Raw genomic sequence first — 26,058 nt, 5'->3', positions numbered from 1 at the left:
ACTGGTCCGACTTGCGAAACTCTCTAGTCCTGTGCAAGTAAAAACGCAGTTGTCTGTGTACATCCAATTTGTGCAACGTGTATTCACCTTTATTGTGAAAATTTGGAAAAAATACAGGAAGATTTATTGACTGATTGATATTTGATTCTGTAGCCACCTTAGGCAAGAAAGACGGATTAGTCCTGAGGGACACTCTGTCTTTGTGAAAGATAAGGTATGGAGGTTTGATACACAGAGCTTGCAATTCTGAAACTCTCATGGCTGAAGTAATAGCTACCAAGAAAGCCGTTTTCCAAGATAAGAACTTCAACGGAACCAAAGCCGCAGGTTCGAAAGGTGGACTCGTCAAGGCTTGCAAGATCAGAGTGAGAGCCCACGGGGGAACCACAGTCTTAACAGGTGGTTTCAAACGAAAAACGCCTCTTAAAAAGGTTTTGCACAACTTTGTCAATGATAAGGAACCTATGCCGTCGCCCACATGAAAATGGGAGATGGCCGCCAGCTGCACCTTAACCATGGAGGCACTTGCTCCCCGCTTAAAAAGCAGGGAAAGGAAGTCCAGAATAGTCGGAATAGTGACAGTAAATGGGTCCAAGTCTTTGTCTTTGGCCCAGATGGAGAAACGTTTCCATTTACTGTTGTACAGTTTTCTGGTGGACGGTTTATGAGCCGCCACCAGAATGGCCTTAACGGGAGATGAGATACTGGGAGTCCCAGCCATTAATGGAACTGGATCAACCAAGCAGCAAGTTTGAGATTGACCAGGTTTGGGGTAGGGCATCCCGCTGGATGCGAGATCAGGTCTGGACTGGGATCCAGGATCCATGGTGGAGCCATACTGTGAGACCGCAGAAAGGGGAACCAGATCTGTCGAGGCCAGAATGAGGCTATGAGGATAACTCTGCTCCCCAACCGACAGGCTTTCTGGATGAATTTCATCATGAGTGGGAGAGGGGGATAAGCATAAAGGAGTCCGGGGGGCCAAGCATAGACTACAGCGTCTCTGGGGGTCTCCCCTCTGGGGGGAATTATCGCGAAGTACTCACTGCATTTTGTGTTTAAAGGAGAAGCGAAAAGATAACAGCGAGGCTGACCCCATTTGTGGAAGATCTGCTTCGCAACAGACGGATTCAGAGACCACTCGTATGGGGTGAGGAGCACCCGGCTTAGCTTGTCCGTTAATATGTTGGACCGTCCCAGAATGTGCGTTGCTATCAGAAAGCGGTTGGTGGAAATCGCCCATTCCCACACTCTCATGGCTTCTCGACACAGGGGATAAGATCTGGTCCCCCCTTGTTTGTTTATATACCAGACCACTGACATGTTGTCCGTCTGGATTGCAATAGTCCCTAGGGGGAGAACGTCGTGGAGAGCTTGCAAAGCCGGAAGCACCGCCCTCATCTCTAGGACACTGATATGCAATGCAGTCTCTAGGGAAGTCCATGTGCCTTGAACGGATCTGCCTGAACAATGCCCCCCCCCCCACCCGAGGCGAGAAGCATCCGTGGTCAACGTGGCTTTGACCGGGGGAATCACAAAGGGCCTCCCTTCTCTGAGTTCCTGCGCATGTAACCACCACATAAGGGAGTCCCTGCACACCCTGCTCAAGGGATTGGCGTGTTTAACGGGTGGATCGACAGGGACCATTGGACTTGAAGGGTCCATTGCAAAATGTGCATCCGCAGATGGGCATGAAGAGAGAGAGACCGATCGCTGCTGATATAGACCCCAGTGCCCTCAGGACTAATTCTGCCGGAGGAGCAGGGCTCCGAAGAAGGGCCAGCACCTGATACGCCAAGCTGCTCATCCTGATTGACGTTAGAACAACTCGGGTGGTTATTGTATCTAGCCTGGCCCCTATGAATTCTAGGGCTTGAGTGGGGCACAGGCAGGATTTCTGCTCGTTCACTGAGATGCCTAGGTTGTGGGCCAGAGACAAGGCATAATCTCTCGCCACACAGAGCTGATGCCTGTTGGTCGCGGTGAGGAGCCAGTCGTCTAGGTAGGGGAAGACCTGAATGCCCTGAAGTCTCAGGTGGGCTGCAACCACTGCCATGACCTTGGTGAACACTCTGGGGACTGAGGTGAGGCCAAATGGAAGAACCCTGAATTGATAATGCCTGGCTCCGAGCCGGAAGCGGAGAAACCTCCTGGATCGTCTGTCCATCAAGATGTGGTAGTACGCATCCTTGAGGTCTAATGAGCACATCCAGTCGTTCTCCCGTAGAAGGGGGAGAATAGATTGTAGAGTGACCATCCAGAACTTTTCCTTGGGTATGAACAGATTCAGAGCGGAAAGGTCTAAGATGGGTCTGAGGTCCCCCGTTTTCTTTGGCACCAAAAGAACCTGGGGTAATAACCCCATCCGGACTGATCTGGGGGGACGGGCTGGATGGCTCTTTTTCTTAGCAGCTTTGAAATCTCCAAAGCCGCTGCCTCCCTCTGATCAGGTGGGACATCGGGGAGATGTCTGGGTTTGGGGGGGAAGGTTTATGAAAGGAATGGAGTATCCTCTGGATATGATCCGGAGCACCCATCGATCCATTGTAAGGGACTCCTAGTTTGACCGGTGCTCCGACAACCGCCCCCCGACTGCCTCCTCAGGGCTGTTGCGCGGGCCTGTCCGAGAAGGGTTCTCTAGACCCAAAGTTACGCGGCCCCCCTCTCTGCCTCTGGGCCGGTGTCCACCTTGTCCTCCTCTGCCTCTAGAGGATGAGTGGTCCGCAGCAGGATGGGATTGCTGAGACTTACGGAACCACAGCTTCTTTTGTCCCCTCTGATTCCTGGAAAAGGATCTTTGGGGATTAGAGAAGCGGACTCCGACGGCAGACAGTGTCTTCCCGTCCTTTTTGCTTTGGACTAGCGTGTGGCGAACAGTTTTGCCAAACAAGGCAGAACCGTCAAAAGGGGCGGTCGCGAAGGATGCCTTGAAAGGATCTGCGAAGTCACAAAGACGGAGCCAGGAGAGACGTCGCAAGATGACCCCGGCTCTGCTAGCTCTAGCGGCTCCCTCCATTGCGTGGGAGAGAAGCCGCATAGATGAATTGGAGATGGATTTTAGAGTGGCCATTCGAGTCTCAAAAACCTTGTCTGGGACCGACATGGACTCCGGGGGGGGCTGCAGCGTATTCCTTAATCAAGTCTCGCTGTAGCCTAATGGTATGTGCCATATAGTTCAGCGCCCTTATGGAATAGGTCGCTGAAGCAAACATCCGCTTCCCAATCAGGTCAAGCGCTCGAGATTTCTTATCTGGTGGGTGAACAGAAAAACTCTCCTGCACGTGTTCTTTCTTGGTGGCCGCAGCAACCAACATGGCATCAACGGGGGTTCCTTTGGCCCAAGACGGTCTATCTGTGAGGGGACTGAGGACTTTATCGGTGCGTCTAGGGATTGGCTCCACGGTGTCGGGCTCCTTCCACGCCCTGGTGGTAATTAAGTCCACCAGGGGGTCGGCCGGAGGGGACACCCAGGAGGTAGACGGGCCTGCCTCAAAGGCCTCCAGGAACACGGACTCATCAAGGGAGGGCTTTTGGGCAGACCACCCCCCTCTGATACGCAACATTTCCATGATGTCTCCAAAGGAGACATCTTCAGGGGGTGACCTTGGGGAACCCTCCGAATCATCTAAGTCTGTGTCTGTTGTAACGGACTCGGGGGAGTCCAGGTGCCTCCTTTTGCACCGATGTTTCCGAGGGACCTCCTCGGTGGGGCTGTCCAAAGAGGGCTCGTCCACAGATTGTTGTTCCCCTGCGGGAACTAGCTGGAGGGCTTGGGCAGGCTGTCCCGATGGACGGATGATGGAAGACAGACCCTCATACAGTGGGGGTACGGGTGGATCCGAAGCCCGGGTCGGGGATCTGGAGGACCTCGACAGTACCCTCTCCACTACCTCAAAAGCCGAAGGAGAGCCACTCTCGCCAGCCTCTGAGAGTAATCTCCTCGGCTCCAAGGAAGGGATCGGGGTCGGAGCCGATGCAGTCGGCGCCGAGGCAGAGGTGTGCTCCGACGCCAACAGCGCCAAAAACACAGCAACTCCCTCAGATCCGAGGCTCAGCCCTCGGCCCTGAGAGCTCAGGTCCGACAAGCTCGAAGGTATAGTCGGCGAAGACACCACCGCTATTGGCGCCGACAATTCCTCGGGTCCGAATGGGCCTGGATCCGATAACTCCGAGACTCGAAAACGAGTCGGAAAAGGAGTGATCGGGGTAAATATGGGGGCTGCACTCCCCCCCAGAGGGGGGGGGGAGGCAAGAGCATCCCCATCTGCATTTGGGTCTGCAAGAACCGACGCATCATCCGATCCATATCCGCTTCGGAGATGCTACGGGTCGACCTAAACGAAGTAGTCAAGGCGGGCCGGGAGGGCCGCCTCGAAGATCTCGAGGGAGACCTATCCTCCTCCTCCGGCTCCGGTGAGAAACAGGGCGAACGGCGCCAAGAGGAGGGGGATCCGGAGACCCTCGAGGGAGACTTATGTACTTTTTTTGGCAGAGCCGAAGGATGAGGTTCGGCCCGCCTTTTGTGGGACCTATGTCCTTCTTTATCCTTGTGCCTCTTCTCAGGTAGTGAAGAGGCACTAGTTTCTCCAGACCTCAAACCCAAAGAGGGAGGTTGAGTCCCAGGTAGAGCTAAGGGGACAGATGGCGCCAAAGCTACCGAAGCAGCTGGAGCCCGAACGGGGGAGGAAGAAGAAGCCGACTCCTGGGGGAGCTTTCCCGCCAGGATCAGCCTGTTCTTCCTATCCCGAAGTGCCCGGGGGTTAAAGGCCGCGCAGATCTGGCAGGCCTCTAACAAATGGGCTGCCCCCAGGCACAAAACGCACTGAGTGTGGCCATCAGCTGGGGAAAGCTTATGGCCACACTCAGTACATTTAGAAAAAAACGGCCTTAGGCCCTTCAGACATCATTCACTCACACACCCAAACACTAGGAGGGGGAGGGAGTTGAAGGTAAGGTTTAGCGATTAAACTAATAAGGTCCAAAAACCTAGCACAAGGAGTAGAAAGGGGAGCTAGCACACACACAACTACAACTTTTTTGACGAAAAAAGTGGTTTAACACCAGCAAAAATCTCACCCAGCCAGGAGCTCTTCACAAGGAAGCTTCTTCACCCGCGGCAAAAAACGATCTGAGGTAATGTGGTCAGTAGTAGAGGATTATGGGTAGGGGCCGGAGCTAGGAGCTCGGATCTAGGAGCTTGGAAAGTTGCCGGATTGGATCCGAGGTCGGATCCGAGACCCACAGGTTGCAGATCAAATGAAGTAACTACTTCAGATCAACTGTTTTGTTTTAAATAAACTTAGCCATGACTTTACGTTCTGACTCCTCTGTGTTTAGCACACTGCACTAGCCTTGCCACCTGCTTATGTAGAAAAAAAAAACAAGCTGATAATGACAAATGAAGACATTTCTTACCTGATCTGATTCAGCCTCTCCGTACCTAAGCAAGGTGACAAAATGTTCACAGTTGTTTCCCAGTAGATCATATGATACTTCCTGTCCAATCAGAAATTCTGCTCGGCGGATAATTTCTTCAACAGCAAGTGGGCTATACTTGTCATCATATTTGTTGTTTATCCTGTAACTGTCAGTTCCAACTACATCTTTCAGAAGTTGCATTTTCACCAGTGCCTTCCTGCTGAATACTGACTTTGCACTGGAAAATGAAGCTGCAGGTGTTCCCTCATCTAGAATATCACAAAAAGGAAAACTGCATTTAAAATCACAGCCTAACAGGTTTTACTTTTTATTTTATACTGCTAAGGTACTATCAACCCAACTATCCACTCATATGTCAAAGCATGAAATACAAACATTACCCTATCACAGACTTCCATATACAGTACTGACATTCTTCCTCACCATTGAATGAATGCTATTTTTACATGCAATGCTTTGTGTGCACTTAACTGCTGTATGTCTCCAGTAAGACTACTTAATTCATATTAAGAAGCAGATGTGTTCTATACATGACTTAAATTGCTTGCTTTGCTTTCAGGCTAATTAAAAAAAAGAAAAAAATCTGGTTTACAGCTGTAAATTCACTTTTAAAGCAGCAAAGTGTACAAGAATATAACACAATACAACCTGCACAGAAAGTACAATTAAATGTAAGAACTTACCATACAGCTAGGTCTGTGTTGTCGTCTTCTGTCAGTCTCAGCTATTGGCTATATTGGATTTAAGACCAGCAAAGTTTAGATTCTTTGATCCAGGCCTCAGGCTCCTCTCCTTTACCCGTAATTCCTTACTGTCCTCACAGTACCTCAGGCTAAATTTGCCCACCTATACCAAAGAACTCTTACCTATAGTATGCAACAAGGAAAAAAAATACCTGAGATCAACAATAACACACTGCCAGACGATAATAACTATGAATTGGGAGCCATATGTGTGACAATTTGGAAGGGGAATGGAGGAAGGAAGGTTAAGTGGTACGGAAGAAGACACCATGAATCTAACATTGTTGTCTTTTCTGTCTGCCTCAGCTATTTGGGATAGAGTCCCTAGGTACAAAAATTCCTGGGAGGCCTCAAGAAGGATATTCTGGAGAATGGAGGAGTCAAATGAATCTGCAGGTCCAGATTGTAATGGGAAACCAAGGTGTGAACAGTAGAACAAGTAGCAGCAGCACAAATGTCATCAATGGGTACTCTAGCAAAGAAAGCTACTGATACTGCAACTGTTCTGGTAGAGTAGGCTTTAGGTATATAAAAGAAGGGACAGTTCCTAGGGTTTGTAAACAAAGGAAATGCAATCACATAACCACCTGGATGGTGTGACACTGGAAACACTATCTCCCAATTAGCCTTGGAAAAAGAAAGAAATAGTTGGCCAGATTTACTGAAATTCTTTGTGTAATAAAGTCTTACCTTGCAATGGCTATACAACTGCAACGTATAGTCTCCTTTAATAGAAAGTTAGGAAAGTTAACAGGCAAATTAATTGCCTGATTAAGAGTAGATTCAGAAGCCAGCTTAGGAAGAAAATTAGAATTTGTCTGTATTGAAATCCTATCTTTGTGAAAAATCAAATATGGCACTTTGCACGACAGAGCCTGTAGGGTTCCTATTAGATAACCGAAGACGCATTCTATCGAATGTGCCTTGGTCGAACTTAAAACAACAAAAAAGCAAAATAGTGAAGCAGCTTTTAAGCGAATTCTTTCCCAGGGAAAGAATTTGCTTGGCTGCTTCAGTTACTTTGCCGTTTTCGGCACTGTAGTGGGATCTTGGAGTTGGTATATTTAAGTAGGGGGGGTGTGGGGGGTGAAGCCCCCCACTTTATGTATTCTTTCAATTTTTTTTTCTTTTTTCTTTTTTTTTTTTGGAACACCAATTTTTTTTCCCTTGGAAAAAAAATCACTGTTCTGAGCTTTCGAGATTGTAAGCTTTTGCTTACATGGGATCGATTATTCATCGTTCGCTTTTTTAAGCGTTTGATGATATAATATATACCCAGCCTGTAGTTCTGAAATTCTGAGGTAACTGTGACTAGAAAAACTGTTTTTCATAAAATATATTTGAGGACCACTGAAACTGCAAGTTCCAAAGGAGGCATGCTCAGGGTTATGGCCCGAAGTAAAAGAGTAATATCCCAAGCTGGACCAGGGTCTTTTGAAGGAATGTTCCATGTAAAAAAAGACTTGGATACTTTTAACAAAGCAATAGGTACGATTCTATCCCATATAAAAATTAAAAGTATTTGCCAATTGTACCTCAATGCTGGAAAAGTTTGCACCTTCATAAAACAGACTCAATAAAAAATCTAAAACAGAGGGTAGGGGAGCTGAACCCTTGGAGGAATTTCAAATGGAAAACCTTTTCCATTAACTTTTACAGACTTTTCGATTATCTGCTTGGGGAGGAAAACAGAATATGGAGCACAGGGGAAGAAAGTCTGGAATTTCTGGTTATCACTGGAACTGGAGAAACCAATAAATTAGTTTTAGAACTTCAATGTCCAGATAAGGCTGGCTGGACATGTGAAGAACCAGGTCTGGAAGAGGGTTCAGCACCCAGGGAGGATGAATAAGATGAGGCCACAGAAATGAGAGCCATATCTGCCAAGGCCAAAAGTGGGCAATGAGGATCACTTTCGCTTTGCACCAAATCACTTTCTGAAGAGACTTTGATATGACAGGAAAGGGCAAAAAAGCATATAGGAGGCCTGGGGGCCAAGTGTGAGTCATAGCGTCTATTGGTGACTCTCTCTCCTAAGTGACCAGGGAAAAAAATTGTGTACTTGGTGTTCAGAAGGATGGAAAAAAAGATTACATTAAGGCTGGCTGAAGCTCTTGGTAGCCACTGATTGAGAGACCACTCATAAGGCAGAAAAATGGACCTGCTCAGTTTGTGTACTAACACATTGAACTTCCTTGGGATATGCATTCCTACAAGAAAATGTTGGAAAGACATCGCCCACTGTCAGATTCTCATGGCTTTTTACACAAAAGATATGACCAAGTCCCCCCCCACATTTGTTAATGTACCAGACGATCGACATATTGTTCATCTAAATTGTGGTCACACCCGCAGATGGAAGTCCTGAAATGTTTGCAGTGTTAATTGGACTACCCTCATCTACAGAACACTGATGTGAAGCTTGGCCTCTATCAATGTTCACACACCTTGGACTGCTTTTCCTTCAAAATGCACTCCCCCCCCCCACCTCAGGCGGGAAGCAGCCATGGTAAGTGTGGCAGTGGGGGCAGAAAAATGAAGTGACAACCTACAGTAACTGGTGGGAAAGAACACAGTACCTGCAAACCCTTGTTAGATTGATTTGAAATTGCATGGACTGACACAGCATGGACCATTGGACTGAGAAAGACCAGTGCAGCACCCTCATGTAAAACCTGGCATGAAAGACAAGAGTTATGAAAGGTACCACTGAACCTACTAAGCACAGAATGGGTTTTCGAATAAGACAGAACTTCTTATGCCCCTTAATGCATGGAAAGGACTCTGGAATCTGGGAATTTGGGATGGGGCATTCAGGTGGCACCTATGAACTCGATTATCTGGACTGGAGTTAGCTGTGATTTGTACATGCTGCTCGTGATTCCTAACTGGGGCATAACTGGTGCATGGAGAGCTCCAGCTTGAAAAAGTATATCTCTTGTGGAAGCGGTTTTGAGCCAGTCTTCTAAATACAGGAACACTCGGAATCCTTGCAGCCTGAAATGCAGTGCAACCACTACCATGTATGTGGTGAACACCCAGGGGAGGTGGGAATAAGAAAAAAAACACAACTAGATAAAAACAGGAAGAAAAAGGAACAAGTCTTTGTGTAAGAAAGAAAGGACCCTAAGACTACAGAAAATTCAGTAGAGGCAAAACTTACCCACTGAAAATCTCAAGAAGTGTGCTAAGCCTAATGATCATATCCTAACTTAAAGAGCAGCAAACAAGGTCTGACATACTTTGAGAATTATATAGAATTATGGGTAGAAAGGAGGAGTACTTGCTGGTTTTAGATTCGATTGGATTCAATATGCCCAATAGTTGAGGTGGATAGGAAACACAACATTGGATCTTACCATAAAGCACTGCTGCAGTAGAGATAACTATATGGGGGATAGCCTTCCAAGAATATTGCATGTCTGACTAGTCTATAAGGCTTTGGATTTCTACCTCATGTCGTATGTGCTGGCATAAAAAGGATATGTGGGTGCCAAAAATCGGTGCTTTCTTGCCCAAAGGGGAAGCTGTGGTCTGAAGCTCTAGTAAACTATGTGAAATCAAGAAATGTAATGAAATGTCATATCAGAAGGGTAAAATGTAAAGCAGAGTACCCAACTTTGGCCAAGGGAACAGGATGAACTGGGACAAGCTGGAAGGGTGCTAATACTGCAACAGCAATCTAGTCTAACATCTAATGTAATGGTAAATTAACTTACACAACTCTACTATGTTTATCCTTTGATCACTATTGCAGCAGCTATAATTATATGGAATGATTTTCATACTTAGGAAGACAGACTGGAAGTAAAAAGCCTGGAGTCTACAAGTCCCTATAAAGTAGCTTTATCAAACCTTGCTCTGGCTCTGGAAAATAAGTTTAACTTGTACTGCCTACCGAAGGTGTGCACTGAAGACTAATTAGCTACCTGTAGAATAGACCCAGAATCCACTCCTTTCCAAAAAGGCCCCAAAAGTAGCTACAGTTCTGGCAGATTAAGCTTTGACTTACTGAGGTTTTATTTTTACCAGGGTAAGAATAACAAAATCGAACAGTCTGAGACAGCCATCTGGAAACAGTTGGTTTAGATACTGGCTGTCCTTTCTCCTGTCCATCAAAGGAAACAAACTGTTGGAAAGATTTTCTAAAATATTTAGTCCCATCCAGGTAAAATCTTAATTGTCTGTTACTGTCTAAAGTATGAAAGATTCTCCTCTGCTTTGGGGTTCAGGAAAGAACACAGGGAAATGAATGGGCTGGTTCAAAGTAAATTAAGAAACAATGTTAAGCATAAAGGAAGAATTTGTTCTAATACTCACCCTTACTTTATTCAGAAAGGATTGCATAGACATTAGGGCTTGTAACTTAGATGCATGTCTTTCTGAAGTCACAGCAGTGAGCAAAACAGACTTATATATTCTAAATGTTAAAGAACTGGCTACAAGTTCAAAAGGAGGAATAATTAGCTTCTCCAACACAAATTTAAAATCCCATGGAGGTAACATTTGTTTTCTATGTGGTCTAATATAAAATACCCCTTTCAAAAAATTGTTTAACTTGAAATAATGAAGAAATAGAGGACCAAAGATAGTCAAGCAGGAATATCTTTTACGGCACCAACTACAAAATCTTTTCCATCTAACTATAATTTTCTAGTAGCATTGTTTAGCCTTTTTTAACACCTACTGTACATCCTCAGGGGGAAAAAGTGCTTAAATGGGAGACAGGTGAAGATTTTGAATGTTGGATGGATTAGGGATCCCTTGTCTTGTGTAAGCAAATCTGTACTTTGACTAAGTTTTTGGTAACTACCCGTGGCTTGGTGCTAGAGAGAGAAGAGTCAATGCTGTCTGGGTCAAATTGGAGTTTTCAGAAGCATTTATGACAAATCCATCTTGATCTCAAGAAGAACTCTGGGTATTCAAGGAAAGATGAAAAGGTACAGAACATTCCTGTCCATGGAAAAGAAAATGCATCCGTTTTTTTCCACACATTTTTAAAAGGTGTTCCAGAAAAGAACATGGTTAGATGTTGAGACAGGAGACAAAAAAATCTACTTGGGGAATTCCCTACAGGTGGGCAATCTGCTGGAAGGCCTCTGGGTATAGCACTGATTCATGTGGGTCTATCCTGGATCTGCTCAAAGCACCTGCTATCATGTTCTGCTCATAAAGAATGTGTGTGCCCTGAAGAAAGCTTCCAGACAACCATGGCTAACTGCATATGGGGAGGATCTTCTTGTTTTTGTTACATACCACATCACTGAAGAGTTGTCTGTTATCACTAACAGGATCCAGGAGTACCTGCTTTACAGCTTTGATAGCAGCATCATCTCTTTGAGATTTATGTGTTTGTTTCTGAAATTAGGCTCCCACATGTCCTGGATCTTGATGCCTTGAAATATTGTCATTTGAACTATTCTTTTAGTCTTTAAATTGCTTCCAGATACATACTTTGTCACTGGCAAGAGTCTGAAGAGAAACTGCCTTCCAATACAGATTCACAAGGTGTTGGGAAGGATAACTGAGAGGTGTGCTGTAGACCCTAGACATCGGATTCAGAAAGATCCTCTTCTTCTCGGGAAAAGAGGATTCTCTTTCACTTAACTGGGGAAGAAGCTGGAAGAGAAGGTTGCAGGGATTTTATTGCCTTAATCAGGCCCTGTGCAGAATTATACCAATCTTCCTGGGAAGTCTTCTGTACAGAGGAAATGGAAGCAGGAGGCAAATGTGTAGGTTTTTTGAGTCCACTTTTCTGAGATCTTTAGTCTTAGGGGTTGAATCCAAAGACCAGACCTTTATTACTTGGTTAATGCCTCCCTTATCCTGAGAAAATATTACTTGTGGTTCTCCCTTCTCAGCAACATCAACCTACTCAACCTAACACATGGTCTGAAAGGACGTGCTATGTTCACAGGCCTTAGCAGCTTCCGGATAGTCACACCAGTAGGACCAGGAGAGCTGAACTGATGGTCTGGGGGACACAAAAGTGCCACAGTAGAGATATCAGGCTGCAGAAATTATGGGGAAGTCCAAGATTCTTTGGAATGCTCTTTTGAAATTTTCTTCTTCTACGCTGAAGAGGAGTCTGTTGCCATGTCACTCGCCTGAAATTCCTAAGGTGCTTATTCTCATGGAAAATCTTAGAATTCAACCTACTTCTAGTAGTTTTAAGAGTAAAGGAAATGCAAATCTGACAGGACCTTACTTTGTACTGTCCAACTAGACAAAAACACATGAAGTATGGGAGTCCTTATAAGGAATCTGTTACCTCTACAACATTCACCCTTCCTGACAGATATACAACATTTTTAATTTAACTTTTCTAGAGGAAAAGGAATGCCCAATAGGGATACTTATTTGCCCAAAGCTGTAGCTGATGCCAACTGCCAATACTCACACAACTAAACTGATGTCAAGTCTGCATAAATATGGTGAAAAAGTTCTGATTACTGATACACCCATACAGCCTTCTTAAAATAGAACAATACTCTCATGCTAAAACTGGATGTACGGTTTGCGAGGGTGTAGCCTAACGTTTTGTAACGGTTTGGATGTCCAATATCTTCTGCAGGATACATCCCACACAATTATGGCTACTGCAACAGTGATCTAATGAAGAAAATCTATGAAGAAAGATTAAATTTTTCCTGAATAATGGCAGTTATTCAGTAATGATTTCAACCTATGCTATTAAATGTTCCTGTAGAAGAACAAAACTACACATAATTTGACATTGCTGATTCAGAACTAAAAAAAATACCACTGCCTTTCCACTTTAACTTATAAAATGGCTGAACTGCAAAAGACTGAGCACTGTGGGGTGGCTCTCTATTATATGAGTGCCCCACAACTTCCACTGCAAACAAGAGACTTCAAAGAGCTCTGTGGACATTGTGTCAAGTTCCTGATGCCTCATTTATTCTATTCAGGGTCTTGGAAGAGTTGGAATGTAACCTGGCTGGGGGAAGCATATGGCAGAGAACCAGTTCAGGAAGGAATATCATTCCACTGCAGAATGGGCATGTATATATATTCATAGGTAGCTACTAGGCTTGCAGTCCAGTAGACCACTGAGGAATGTGCAAGGACACACACACACACACACACACACACACACACACACACACACACACACACACACACACACACACACACACACACACACACACACACACAAAATGAGCACATCCTCACACACCTACAGACAACTGGAAGGATCACCACTCACATATTTGGGATGTGGAAGGCACAAAATCCAGTGGTGAAGACTCATGCAGACAGAGAGAAGTCATGCAGAACCACACACAAGGCACCCCAGCCAACAGCCAAACCAGAGAATCAAATATTGTTAAGGAAAAATGTTAAATGATGTGCCACTGCACTGCCACTCTAAGAAAAATGGACTATATTTTTCTCTCTCTCCTAGTATTTCATACAATTTATATTGGTTTACGTCACCACAATAAAGGCATTCTTTAATGACAATCTTGCCTAGAATTATTTTTAACTGTTCATGCCTGCTGTGTTATTAATATATACATCAAAAAAGCCTACTAAATCCTACTCTGAAATAACTTCTACCCGTTAATGAAATACCATTTGCATAATAATACTTAATAGATTCGTATATTAAAACTAGGCTAATGATCTGTTGGGCCTTTCCAAGCCTAGCCAAGTTTTCCAGAATGAATAATGATGCCCTATATCCAAACAGGACACCGGGAGCCACACATTTACAAGCTACCTCTGTCCATAAGGAACATGGGTTCCTGCTTGGTTGTAGGAAAGTCACATGAACTGACCTGTAAGCTTCATGATCATTCATTTACTAATTCAATCGCTTATTGATTAAACTCAGACTACAAAAAAAAATCCACATACCTGAATATTAATTAACCACTATTCAAAATTCTCTTTGCCCATATATTCACCCAAAATTCATGTTTTACACTAGATAGTAATGAATTCCAGACTCTTAACTACCCTGTCACTGACCTACTGTTTTGTTTTATTTGTCCTGCGCACTGGTCTTTGAAGTATTTCATAAAACTCCCTTACCTATCTGTCATTCTATTTCTTTTTCCTAAGCCAAAGATTTTAAATGAAAAAAAAAAAATCTAGAGATACTTCATAAATCAAAATGTATTCTATATGCATGTGAATACCTTATTTTGTATGAATGCACTGTAACTCCCTTTATCCCTGTATTGTTTTCTCCTGTGAACCTGTTCAATATGCATGTTTTTTTCTCCTGGTGTGCAACTCAAACCAAGTAACCATATTCAATTTATCTTTATGTGACTTTTAAAAATGGTACTAAAATATACTCTTGTCTAAATATTATCAAATTCATAATGCTTACTGCTCAACTTCTTTGCTCAAGAATTCTACGCAAAGCAAAAATAATAGAGGGGGAATGACAAAATCGAGGGATTATTTTAAATATTATTCTAATTTACTTAAATGTTAACAAAACAGGTTTTGCATCAGCAAGCATTTTCTGAACAATAAGAAGTATGAAACACTACATACAATGGGGAGGGTGAATGGGGTCTGCTGTGTAACATGAAGAGTTTATAAGTAAAATAGAACCAAAACATCAGGAAATTGTGTCTGAGGAGCTCAGGAATGGAGAATAACTGTTGTGGAGCTACTAATTATCAGAATGGAAGGCAAAATCAACAAGATCCTGTAGCATATGAAGGACATGTCTAGACAGCTTCGGGTGTTACCACTGGAGGTATGGGAAGTTAGGGAAAATAACAAGTAAACAGTTTAGGATTGACTGTAAGCAGCATGAAATGTACAGTTAAATGCTATGAAGGAGAAATTAAAAAATCAAGTGCATGTGCAGAGGTTCTGCTAGAGAAATTGTAAGATTTAGAATGCAGATCATTCACAGAAAACGTCAAAATCACTACAATAAAGGAAGGGCAGAAGGAGAAGGAAGTGGTAAAATAGGCTGACCAATGTATTTGGCAGATAACGGAGGAAATGACTGACTGGATAACCAAACTGATATAGCACAGAGGGTAGGGGAACTCACATGAAGTGCAATCACACAATGACACTTATTAGATGAATGCCAGAGATTGAAGGAATGTACTGTGAAAACAGCAGTTTTCAGAAGAGACTTTTTAATGGGTAATTCTAAACTAAAAATTGTGGAAGACTTTGCAGCATAGCTGTATCAGTATGAAGGCTTTGCTTAGAGCAGGGTAGCATTTAAGGCAAGCAGGGGCAGCATCATTTCTTATCTACCCTGCAACGTTCATAGGCTCACAGGTACTTACTAAGATATTGGTCTGTGAAGATTTTAAGAAGCTTAACCCTGCATTTCCATGTTATAATTATTACTGGGTGGTGCAGTGGTGCTGTGGTTAACATTGTCACCTTACCTGCAAGAGGTTCTCTGGTTCATAAGGGGGAATTTAATAAAGCCTACACGGACTTATTTTCTGTGTAGGCACAGTGGCACACAGCTTACATGAAAGTAAGCAGGTTTGCGATCCAGGAAGCAGAGCTGAGGGGCATGCACGCGCGAGCCAACACGGAAGTGTCCGTGCCATGCAAATCACCTCATAAGCAGGGTGAGGATGGTAGAACAATCCAGCAAGCAGATAAACAGTCCTGCAAACCCAGTGTTGGTGTCCAAAATGTACAAGGAAAAATTTCATGTACAAGATATTAAACAGAGAACTGGGGCTGTAAAAGTGCAATAAGGATAGAAATAGCATAGCAGACACAGATATATGCAAAACTATCCACCGTGTGTCCAAACCCTAATGGAAAATAATTAGATTATGTTTGCACTGCATGCCGCAGTGCTCAAACATGCAGTTAAAAAAAAAAATTTTTAAAGTGTGAAAACGAAAATTAGTAGATGTTACAGTAATGCATTATAGGACCCTGCATGCAGTATGTGCAATGGTAGACTGCTGTGGTTGCTAATGAGGCAGGGCCTGGAACCATGTAGTTCCCAGGATGTGTGCAAGGATCTCTATACAAATGAGCTGGAGTTACTGAATAGCACAAATGGGTATCCATGCCCGCAGATCCCATCCATGTAGGCAGAGACCCATGTTGGTGTCCACATAAGAGGTAGCTGACATCACAAGGAGGTGTGTGCGCATCCTTTTAAGCTAATTGGAGAACAGCAGTGCCTGTTTGCGGGGCTCACCACTCTGCTGAGCAAGGGTGTGTGTACAGTGTCTGCTAAGCTTTGTTTACCTTCGGAGTCATGTTTCAGTGACTTTGAGCGTGTCTGCACTGCGAACCACTATGTTGAGTGTGAGCTTTCATGGGGGTGTGTACAATGACTGCTGAGCACTGTTTACTTTCACAGCGCATGTTTACGCGGTGAGCAGCAGTGCTGAGCGAGGAAGGCTGTAAAAAAAAAAAAAAAAACAATTGGCTGAGAAAGGCAATGATATTTTAATTACTGTTGACTCGTGTTCCACTTGAACTAGGGTCATTAAATAGAAGTTATGTTCTTACCATAACGTTCCATGTTAGTTGTCTTCTTCTCGCCTTCTTCTTGCTGGATGGGTTCGGAGCCGACCTCGGCTCCGACTCGGCCACTCTAAAAGCTCGAGAGTTGGTTCCACCGGCTCGAGGCTCCCCTTATATCCCACAATGCTAGGCGTGAGTTACCTCAGATCTCGTTTGTAAGCTAGGCCCAGCTTATAATAGTAGCAGAATAGCTAGAAACAAAGTCCACCTCTATAAACAAGGGTGAAGAGAAGGGTGACCTACATCCTGATCTAGGAAATATGCACAGCAGAGCATATACCTAAAGTAAAGAGGTGGTAGAAAGAGAGGTCACAATCAAACTCCTCTAGGTCTGTCCAGGCCAGGGGGAAGGAGGGTGGGACGCAAGAAGAAGGCGAGAAGAAGACAACTAACATGGAACGTTATGGTAAGAACATAACTTCTATATGTTAAGTTGTCTATCTCGCCTTCATTCTTGCTGGATGGGACCGTCCCTAGCACCTTGTCCTGGGTGGCCTAACGGAACAGACTCTTGAGAACAGTGGAACCAAAGTTAGCTCTATGCCTAGAAGCTAAATCCAACTTATAATGAGAAATGAAAGTATGAGGAGTAGCCCAAGTAGCCGCTGCACAAATGGTGTCAATAGGCAGTCTGTCTTGGAAGGCTATAGAAGTAGCCAAAGCTCTGGTAGAATGGGCTTTAGGTTTGTTAGGCAGCTTTTGGTGTCTAATTTCATAAACAAGGGAAATCAGAGATGTTAGCCATCTAGATAATGATACCTTTGAAACTGAAAGTCCCTTTCTGCCTTCTGCATAAGAGACAAACAGCTGGTCAGATTTTCTGAATTGTTTGGTTCTATCCAAATAGTACCTTAACTGACGATGAACATCTAGCCAATGCAATTTTTGTTCAGACCTGTTAGAATATTCTGGAAAAACACAGGAAGGTCAATGCTTTGATTTAGGTTAGACGCCGAGGCTATCTTAGGTAAAAAAGACGGGTTGGTTCGTAAAGATACCCTGTCCTTATGGAACAACAGATAAGGAGGTCGACAGCTGAGTGCATGAAGTTCTGAAACTCTTCTAGCTGAAGTAATAGCTACCAGAAAGAGTGTCTTCCATGATAGCAATTTTAAAGAACAGGAGGCTGCAGGTTCGAAAGGGGAAGAATCAAAGAACTAAGAACTAAATTTAGGTCCCAAGGAGGAGGAGGATTTCTTATAGGAGGTCTGAGTAGAAAAACTCCCTTCAAAAAGGCTTTGCAAAGTTTGTGGGACATTATGGCAGACTCTGAAATGCCCACATGAAAGTTAGAAATAGCTGCCAATTGAACTTTAAGAGTAGAAGGAGATGAACCTGCATGGAAGAGTTCAGCTAGAAAGTCAAGGACCATTTGGATGGAGGCAGTGAAAGGATCTATGTCCCTTCCTTGAGCCCAACAGGCGAAACGTTTCCACTTACTCAAATAAATCTTTCGAGTGGAAGATTTATGGGACGCTATCAAAATATCTCGAACAGAGTGAGATATTTGAGGAAGCCTGGCTAAGGCTGGAATTGGAGGAACCAAGCAGTGAGGTTCAGAGAGGGAAGGGAGCGATGAAACTGACCCGACTGATGGATCAAAAGATCTGGAACTAGGTCCAGATGCCAAGGTCGCTCCGACAGAAAGTGATGTAGAAAGGGGAACCAAACCTGTCGAGGCCAGTAAGGAGCAATGAGGATCAACGAGGCCTTCTGAGCGATATAGCTTTCTGTATCACTTGAGAGATAAGTGGGAAGGGAGGAAATGCATACAGAAGTCCCCGGGGCCAAACTTGGACTAGAGCGTCTCTGCTGGGCTGGCCTGGTAAAGGGAATAGAGTGAAAAAATCTCTGCACTTGCTGTTTTGGGGAGTAGCAAAAAGGTCGCAGCAAGGCTGACCCCACTTGAGAAAAATTTCTCTCACAACAGAGTCTTTCAGAGACCACTCGTGAGGCATGAGGATAGCTCTGCTCAACTTGTCCGCGATTTGATTGGACTTCCCGGGGATGTGCGTTGCTATCAGAAACCGCTGAGAAGAAATCGCCCATTGCCACAGTCTGAGTGCTTCTCGACACAGGGGTAGGACCTGGTTCCGCCTTGTTTGTTGATATACCACACTACAGACATATTGTCCGTCTGGATTGCTATCGTTCCCAAGGGAAGAGAGTCTTGAAGGGCTTGCAACGCTAAAAGCACTGCTCTCATCTCTAGAACATTTATGTGCAAGTGGCATTCGTCTGGTTGCCATGTGCCCTGGACAGTTCTGCCCTGATAATGCCCCCACCCGATCAGGGAGGCGTCCGTTGTCAGAGTAGCAACCGGAGGGAGGAACAAAGGGTCTTCCCACGAAGAGCTGAGGGAAGACATCCACCACAGAAGATGATTCCTGCATGTTTGCGTAATCATAATGGTGTGGGACATCGGAAGTTGCTGGTATGACCATTGTGTGAAGAGCATCCATTGAAGGATTCTCATGTGGAATCTGGCTAATGGAAGCAGAGGTATGGCAGCCACCATAATCCCCAATACTTTCAGAACTAACCTGGCTTTGACTCTGTTGCTGCTGAAGAGGAGCGAGACCAGTTTGTGTATGTCTGTTATTCTTTGATCTGTTAACCTCGCAGACATGTTGACTGTGTCCAGAATTGCGCCTATGAAGGTAATAACACGACAAGGCGACAAAACAGACTTTTCGCAATTTATTGAAATGCCTAAGTTTTGACAAATGCGAAAGGTGTAGTCCCTGGCCTTTAGAAGAAGATGCTTGGTGGGAGCTGTGAGGAGCCAGTCGTCCAAATATGGAAACACCTGGAATCCCTGACGTCTCAGGTGAGAGGCTACCACTGCCATGCATTTGGTAAACACCGGGGCAGTGGTGAGTCCAAAGGGCAGGGCTCTGAATTGAAAATGACTGGTTCCCAGCCTGAAGCGGAGAAATCTTCTGGAGCGTCTGTTCATTTTTATATGATAGTACGCATCCTGAAGGTCTATAGAGCACATCCAGTTTTTTCTTCCCAATAGGGGAAGAATGGACTGTAGCGTGACCATCCGAAATCGTGTTTTCTTGACTGACTTGTTCAAGATACTGAGATCCAAAATTGGTCTCCAGTCCCCTGTTTTTTTTTGGAACTAAAAAGAACCTGGAGTAGATTCCGGATCCTTGCTGGTCTGCTGGAACTGGCTGAATTGCTCTTTTTGCAAGCAGCTTTGAAATTTCCAAAGCTGCAAGATCCCTTTGAGCGGGTGGAACATCTGGAAGGGATTTTTTTGATCGGTTTGGAATGCAAACGAAGGGAATGGAATAGCCTTCGGAAATGATGGACTGTACCCACTTGTCTCGAGTTAGGGATGGCCAGGCTTCTGGGTACAGTGACAATCTTCCCCGACTGCCTCCGAAGGTGGACAGTCGGGCAACACCTCAGGGATGCTGAAAGGGCTTATCGGAGAAAGTTTCTCGATTGCCCTGGTTCTGCGGAACCCCCTGCCTCTAGGGCGACGTCTACCATTGTTGTTCCCCCCTCTGCCTCTGGCGGGGAACCGACTTTGTGCGTCAGGCGAAGCCCCTTGAGATTGTTTGCGTAACCACATTTTCCCACTTTTTTGGCCTTTGGGGTAAGGCCTAGAAGGAGTAGAAAAACGGACTCCGACGGCAGAAAGAGTCTTGCCATCTGTCTCGCACCTAGTCAAGGTTTCTTTCACTTGAGGACCAAAAAGAGATGATCCATCAAACGGGGAATTAGTGAAAGACGTTTTAAAGGGGTCCGCAAAGTTGCATAGCCGCATCCAGGCATGCCTGCGTAAGGCTACACCTGTCCCTGCGGCCCTGCTCGCTCCATCAGCCGCATACGAAAGGAGGCGCATGGAGGAGTTAGCTATGGAGTTCAGGGTAGCCAGCTGAGTGTTCATCTTGTCCTGAAAACCCGCAGCTGTAGGATCCTTCAACATGTCACTCGCTTCTTTGATCAAGTCTCTTTGAAGACGAGTAAAATGGCATAGGTAGTTCAGCGAACGCATTGCAAAGGTCGCTGATGAGAACATCCGCTTCCCGTACCTGTCCATAGACCTAGATTCCTTGTTAGGTGGATGGACAGGCACTGAAGGATCAGCTAGTTCCTTCTTAGTGGCAGCAGCAACCACCATAGCATCCACAGAAACTCCCTTGGTCAGAAATTGTTTATCCGCTGGAGCCGTGATAAATTTTGAGGGTCTCCTGGGAGTGGGGTCCACTGAGTCAGGAGCCGTCCATGCCTTTTTTGCTACCACCTGCATGAGGGGGTCAAAAGGGGGGAGACACCCAGGAGGTGGAAGGGCGAGAGCCAAACGCCTCAAGGTACACAGATTCATCCTCCGAAGGGTTGAGGGCTGGCCAATTTCCCTCTGCTTGAGGATTTCTAGAATGTCTGCAAATGAGACATCTTCAGAAGGGGAACGGGGAACCCTCGAATCCTCTAAATCTGTGTCAGAGGTGACGGACTCAGGTGAGTCTATGTGTTTCCTCTTACACTTTCTCTTCCGAGGGGGCTCTTCTGCCAATTCAGGAGAGGCCTCGGAAGAGGATGAGATCCCCACAGGGGATTCCTGAGGAGCTGGCTCTCTGCGGTCTGGGATGAGGGAGTGAGTCGACTTGACCTGAGGCACCGAAGAGGGAGGGGCGGACGGAGCCGACTGTGGAGTTGAACCAGGTTCCAACACACTCCGCATGACCTCGAACGCACCCCTGTCAGGCAGAGCCAGAGGTCCCCGCTTCTAAAAGCTAAAAACCTCCCTCGGCACCGACAGTGATGGCTCCGAGGCCAATGTCGGAGCCGAACTCACCAGCGTCGAAGCTCCGAGAGGGAGAGCGGGGTCGGACAAGGGTCCGATGCCACTCACCCCCTCGGAGCCGACGAGGGAAGTCCGGCGCCGAGATTCTTCTAAGGAAGAAATCGGAGCCGACGATGGAGCCGAAGACATTTGTATCGGCTCCGACGCTACCACAGTCTCGGTTCCGAAACGCCCCGGCTCCGAGCTCAACGGAGTCGGAGGAGGTACATAATGAGGGACAGGGTCAGGCATCGACTGATGAGTCGGGCTCTGAAGCATTTGGGCCAGTGCCTCGGACTTAAGAAGTCGACTCACTACCCTCTGAAGGTCATGGTCCAAAAGCCTCGATGACCTAGAGGAGTGAGATCTATGGCTCCGTTCAGACAGCAAGGGAGATGCTGGAGCCGAATGAATGGAGCCAAGGGACGGTGACCTGGACCTCTTTCTAGATGTCGGTTCCGAAGGTCTAGTCGGAACCGACAAAGGAATTTCCAATACCTCGGCTCCAGCCGGAGCCGAGGAAACCACAGAAACTGCAGTCTGAGACTCATCGGCTCCAGCCCGCGCCGATGTAGACGGAGGTTTCAAGCCTTAGGCCTCGGCTCAGAAGCTGGAGCCGAGGACCTAGAAGCCTTGGAGGGTTTTCCCGAAGGAACAGTAAGGGAACCCTCAGGCTTAAGTAAACCTCTCAAAATAAGTTTATTTTTTCTTTCCTGCAGGACTCTGGGGCTGAAGCCATGGCATACAGCACAAGAGTCCTGCAGGTGTAAAGGTCCCAGGCAGTAGACACAAGAAGTGTGACCGTCTGTCAGAGACATTTTCTGACAGCACGAGTCACACTTCTTGAAGCCTGAGACCTTTGAGTCTTTAGACATTATTGAAGGAAGTGCAACCACACACACACAGTCAAACACACTGATTACACCCTATACAAGTTTAACTCAAAAATTAAAAATCACTATCAAAGTTTTTAAATTCCTGAGAAAATCACACACACACCACTAGGGGATGGAAAAGGCCCGAAGGCCCGAGGGAAGAACTTATAAGTTCTTTTTGGAAAAGGGGATAAAAGAAGAGAAAAAGGGACAAAATCCACTAAACTAAGGAAAATAACTGTTAAGAATTAAACTAAAGGGGTTTAAGTAGACTAAAAATTACTCTACAATAACTCACCAAGAAGCCGGTAGAAACCAAACACCTCGATCGCTGTAGCGGCAAACGAGATCTGAGGTAACTCACGCCTAGCATTGTGGGATATAAGGGGAGCCTCGAGCCGGTGAAACCAACTCTCGAGCTTTTAGAGTGGCCGAGTCGGAGCCGAGGTCGGCTCCGAACCCATCCAGCAAGAATGAAGGCGAGATAGACAACTTAACATCATCCCTTAATGATGTACTTGGCAGGTGGAATGCATCACTGGCAGCCAATCACAAAGGCTGCACCTACAGCAGAGCACTATAAAGGTTGCAGAAACCCTACAATCTGATTTCACCCCCATACTCTGCACCAGTGGAGAACAGACTTGGGACTTTTAACTAAAAAAATGCTAGGGGCTGCAGCAGGTCTGCTATATATGTATGTGCTAGATGCTAAGGTCAGTGCTGCTGCTGCTGACCATAGGACTAGACTGAGAAAGAGTGTTCAGGCCCAGGGTAACCTTCCAGGGTCTACATGAGTTGGAGATTCCAGAGAGCTACAGGGTGGACATGGACATACTACAAGAACTCACTGAGCTCTGCCGACCTCAACTCAGACCTAGAGCCAACAAAGGGGAACCCATCCCATTGGAAACAAAGGTATATGTAGCTCTTAGGATACTAGCTACGGGTACATTCCAAAGATCAACTGAGGACATATTGGGAGTCTCAGAGGCATCAGCATCCAGGGTACTCTACCAGTTCCTGGATGCTGTGCTACCACAAGCCAGTGAGCACATTTATTTTCCCCTCACCACTGAGGCGAGGGCTAGCAGTATGCAACACTTCTACTGTGTAGCACACTACCCTGAGGTATTGGGTGCCATAGAGTGCACTCATGTACACATCAAGGCACCACCCAGTGAGGAGGGTAGAATCTATGTCAACAACAAGGAGTACCACTCCATCAACTGCCAGGTCATGTGCAATGCCCAGGGCATAATCATGAATGTGTATGCTGGCAGCCCTGGCAGTTATCACATCTGGCATGCATCACAACGGTACCAGATGTTTGCTGTGGGGGGGCATCCCATATGGCCATTTACTGGGGGATGCTGGCTACGCACTGTAACTGTGGATGATGACACCCATCAGAAATGCACATCCACCCACCAAAGAATGCCATAATGAGGCACACGCACAAACTAGGAACATTATAGAGCATGTGTTTGGGCTGTTGAAGTCACAGTTCCAGTGCTCCAATATATCTGATGGAGCCCTGCAGTACTCTCCAGCCACATGTGCACACATGTTCACAGTATGTGCCATGCTACATAATATGATCCTGTGGAAACAGTTGGAGCAGGATCATCAAAGGGAAGGGATACACAGCCCCCACCAGTGCCTAGGTCCCCACAGCCACACCCACAGGGGGACTCAGAGGAGGAAACTCCTGAGGTTGTCCCTGTAGGTAGAAGTAGGTGTGCCTAGTATGCCCTGTTCTTGGCCAAGAGACAACACATAGCGCATGCACTGACAACCTAGGGCCCTAGGGACTGACACCTTACTCAGACTCACATACATATTAGTAAAAATGATGCCAGCCAGCCCACACAACCTGTACCTCACCATGTATTGGCTGTGGATTGCATACATCAGACAGAGTCAGCCCTGAACTACATGTCTGTCAATTGCAGCATTCGCAAGGTAGGTCACACAGCTAATCACCACTTGTAAAACGTACTAGAATATGGTAGTATATGTATGGACCTGCCACATGTATGCAAGGGAATATAGTGTGCTACTGTGCTACTTGCAGAGATCTAACAGCCACTTGGGACAACAGGTACTCTGTCCAATAGTATGTGCTCCATAATATTCACTAGGTCACATGGCCGGAAACCCCACTACATTATTCAAGGGAGATGCCAAACAGTGGGGTCACAGAACAGTCACACAATTGTGTATGGCAGCAGAGCATGGGCTGGTCATCCCACACCCCCAACTCATTAGTGTACCCCTACAACTGATGTAGCAGTATATCTGCAATGATATATCAGCAAACCACCCACTTCTACGGCTGTGACATAGAACCTGGCCAAATGTTTTATGTCTCACGTAATGCAGGGGTGAGAATGCATGTCTGTATGCTGTTGATTGTTGATGAATGACACATCCCTGTCTGGCAGCCTGTGTGGCTCAGTAGGCTAGGGATATCAGCAGGGGTGATGGTGTTGATGGTTTGAATCTGGCAGTAGCTAGATTCTTTTGCATTTGAGGTAGTCGTATGTTTGTATTCCCACAGACTGTCATAACCCCTCAATCTGTTATCGCAAGAAGGCTGGACAAAGCCACAGTGAATGGGGGGGAGGGCTAAATCTACAGACAGACATTATACATGCTCTGAGTAACCTATAAGGTGGCTAGTATAACAGCAGGTTGAAAAAAGTCAGATTAGCTGCAGGATGTAAAGGCCATCACTTAAATGTGTCAGCAGTTACAGCAATTGACTGAATTTTACAGTATATTACTGGAAAACCACAAATGTATGAGGAACAGAGCAGGCATATGGGGCGAAATGCTGGACATTCTGCAAAAACATGTACAGGGAGAGGTATGCAGATTGTCACCCTGTATGTAGTGTTACATCATGTACCCTAGTCACATCATACTGCTCAACCTCTTAGATCAAGAAATCCGGCCAAAGCCATGAATAAAAGTGGGACAAAGCCCCACAAAGTTTTAAATATTGCTCTTACAAACGTAGAAAGTTGACAGAATAACAGGTCTTGTCTTATCACAAATCTCCTGATGTGTATGGAGTCTGAAACTCAAATGCCTGTCATTATTTATTAACTTCAACCTTCAATGCTTTGCCACTAATTTGCCAGAAAACCACAATGTTATGTAAAACAGACCAAAAATATGACGCAAAACTCTGGACATTCTGTGAAGCTCTGTGCAGTTGGGAGGTATGAATCACATATTAAGGTCAGCAAACAGCTGGGGAATGCCGTGAACGATATCAGGGAAGTGCTGTACTATGGTAACAGGTGCAGCAGCCAATGGCCTGCAGCACACATAATCCCAGACTGGAGTACAGGTAGCTCTACCCTGGAGTCACCCTGTAAGTACAGACAGTCACACTGAGCATTCTCCTACACTTAGCTAACTTGAGCCCAAGTCTGTTGCCTCTTCCACCCAAAGACCTGCTATGTGGAAATATGCCTGTACATACATACAGCTACTTATATATATCTGTGTCTCCCTACCCCTATCAAGCTTGATTAGTGTATCTATCAATACGTGGCACACATATATATATATATATATATATATATATATATATACATATATATATTTATATGACATCAAGCTATATATACAGCTATATAAAGTACAATGATACATAGATGCTCCACAT

General features: G+C 45.4%; 1 protein-coding gene across 1 annotated transcript in view; it reads right to left on the bottom strand.

Moving 5' to 3' along the window:
* The window catches only part of PLAAT1 (phospholipase A and acyltransferase 1), a 294,996-nt gene that overhangs the window by 72,687 nt on the left and 196,251 nt on the right, over window positions 1–26,058 (bottom strand). The window contains exon 5 of the mRNA XM_044070277.1: window positions 5,416–5,687. Within this exon, the coding sequence (XP_043926212.1) occupies window positions 5,416–5,687 (272 nt within the window). The remainder of the gene's footprint in view (window positions 1–5,415; window positions 5,688–26,058) is intronic.

This window comes from Protopterus annectens, chromosome 4.part1, assembly GCF_019279795.1.
Source record: "Protopterus annectens isolate FY-2018-M chromosome 4.part1, PAN1.0, whole genome shotgun sequence".
Taxonomy (NCBI): Eukaryota; Metazoa; Chordata; order Ceratodontiformes; family Protopteridae; genus Protopterus; species Protopterus annectens.
Note: the sequence above shows the minus strand (reverse complement) of the source record. Positions and strands in the feature narration are given on the sequence as shown.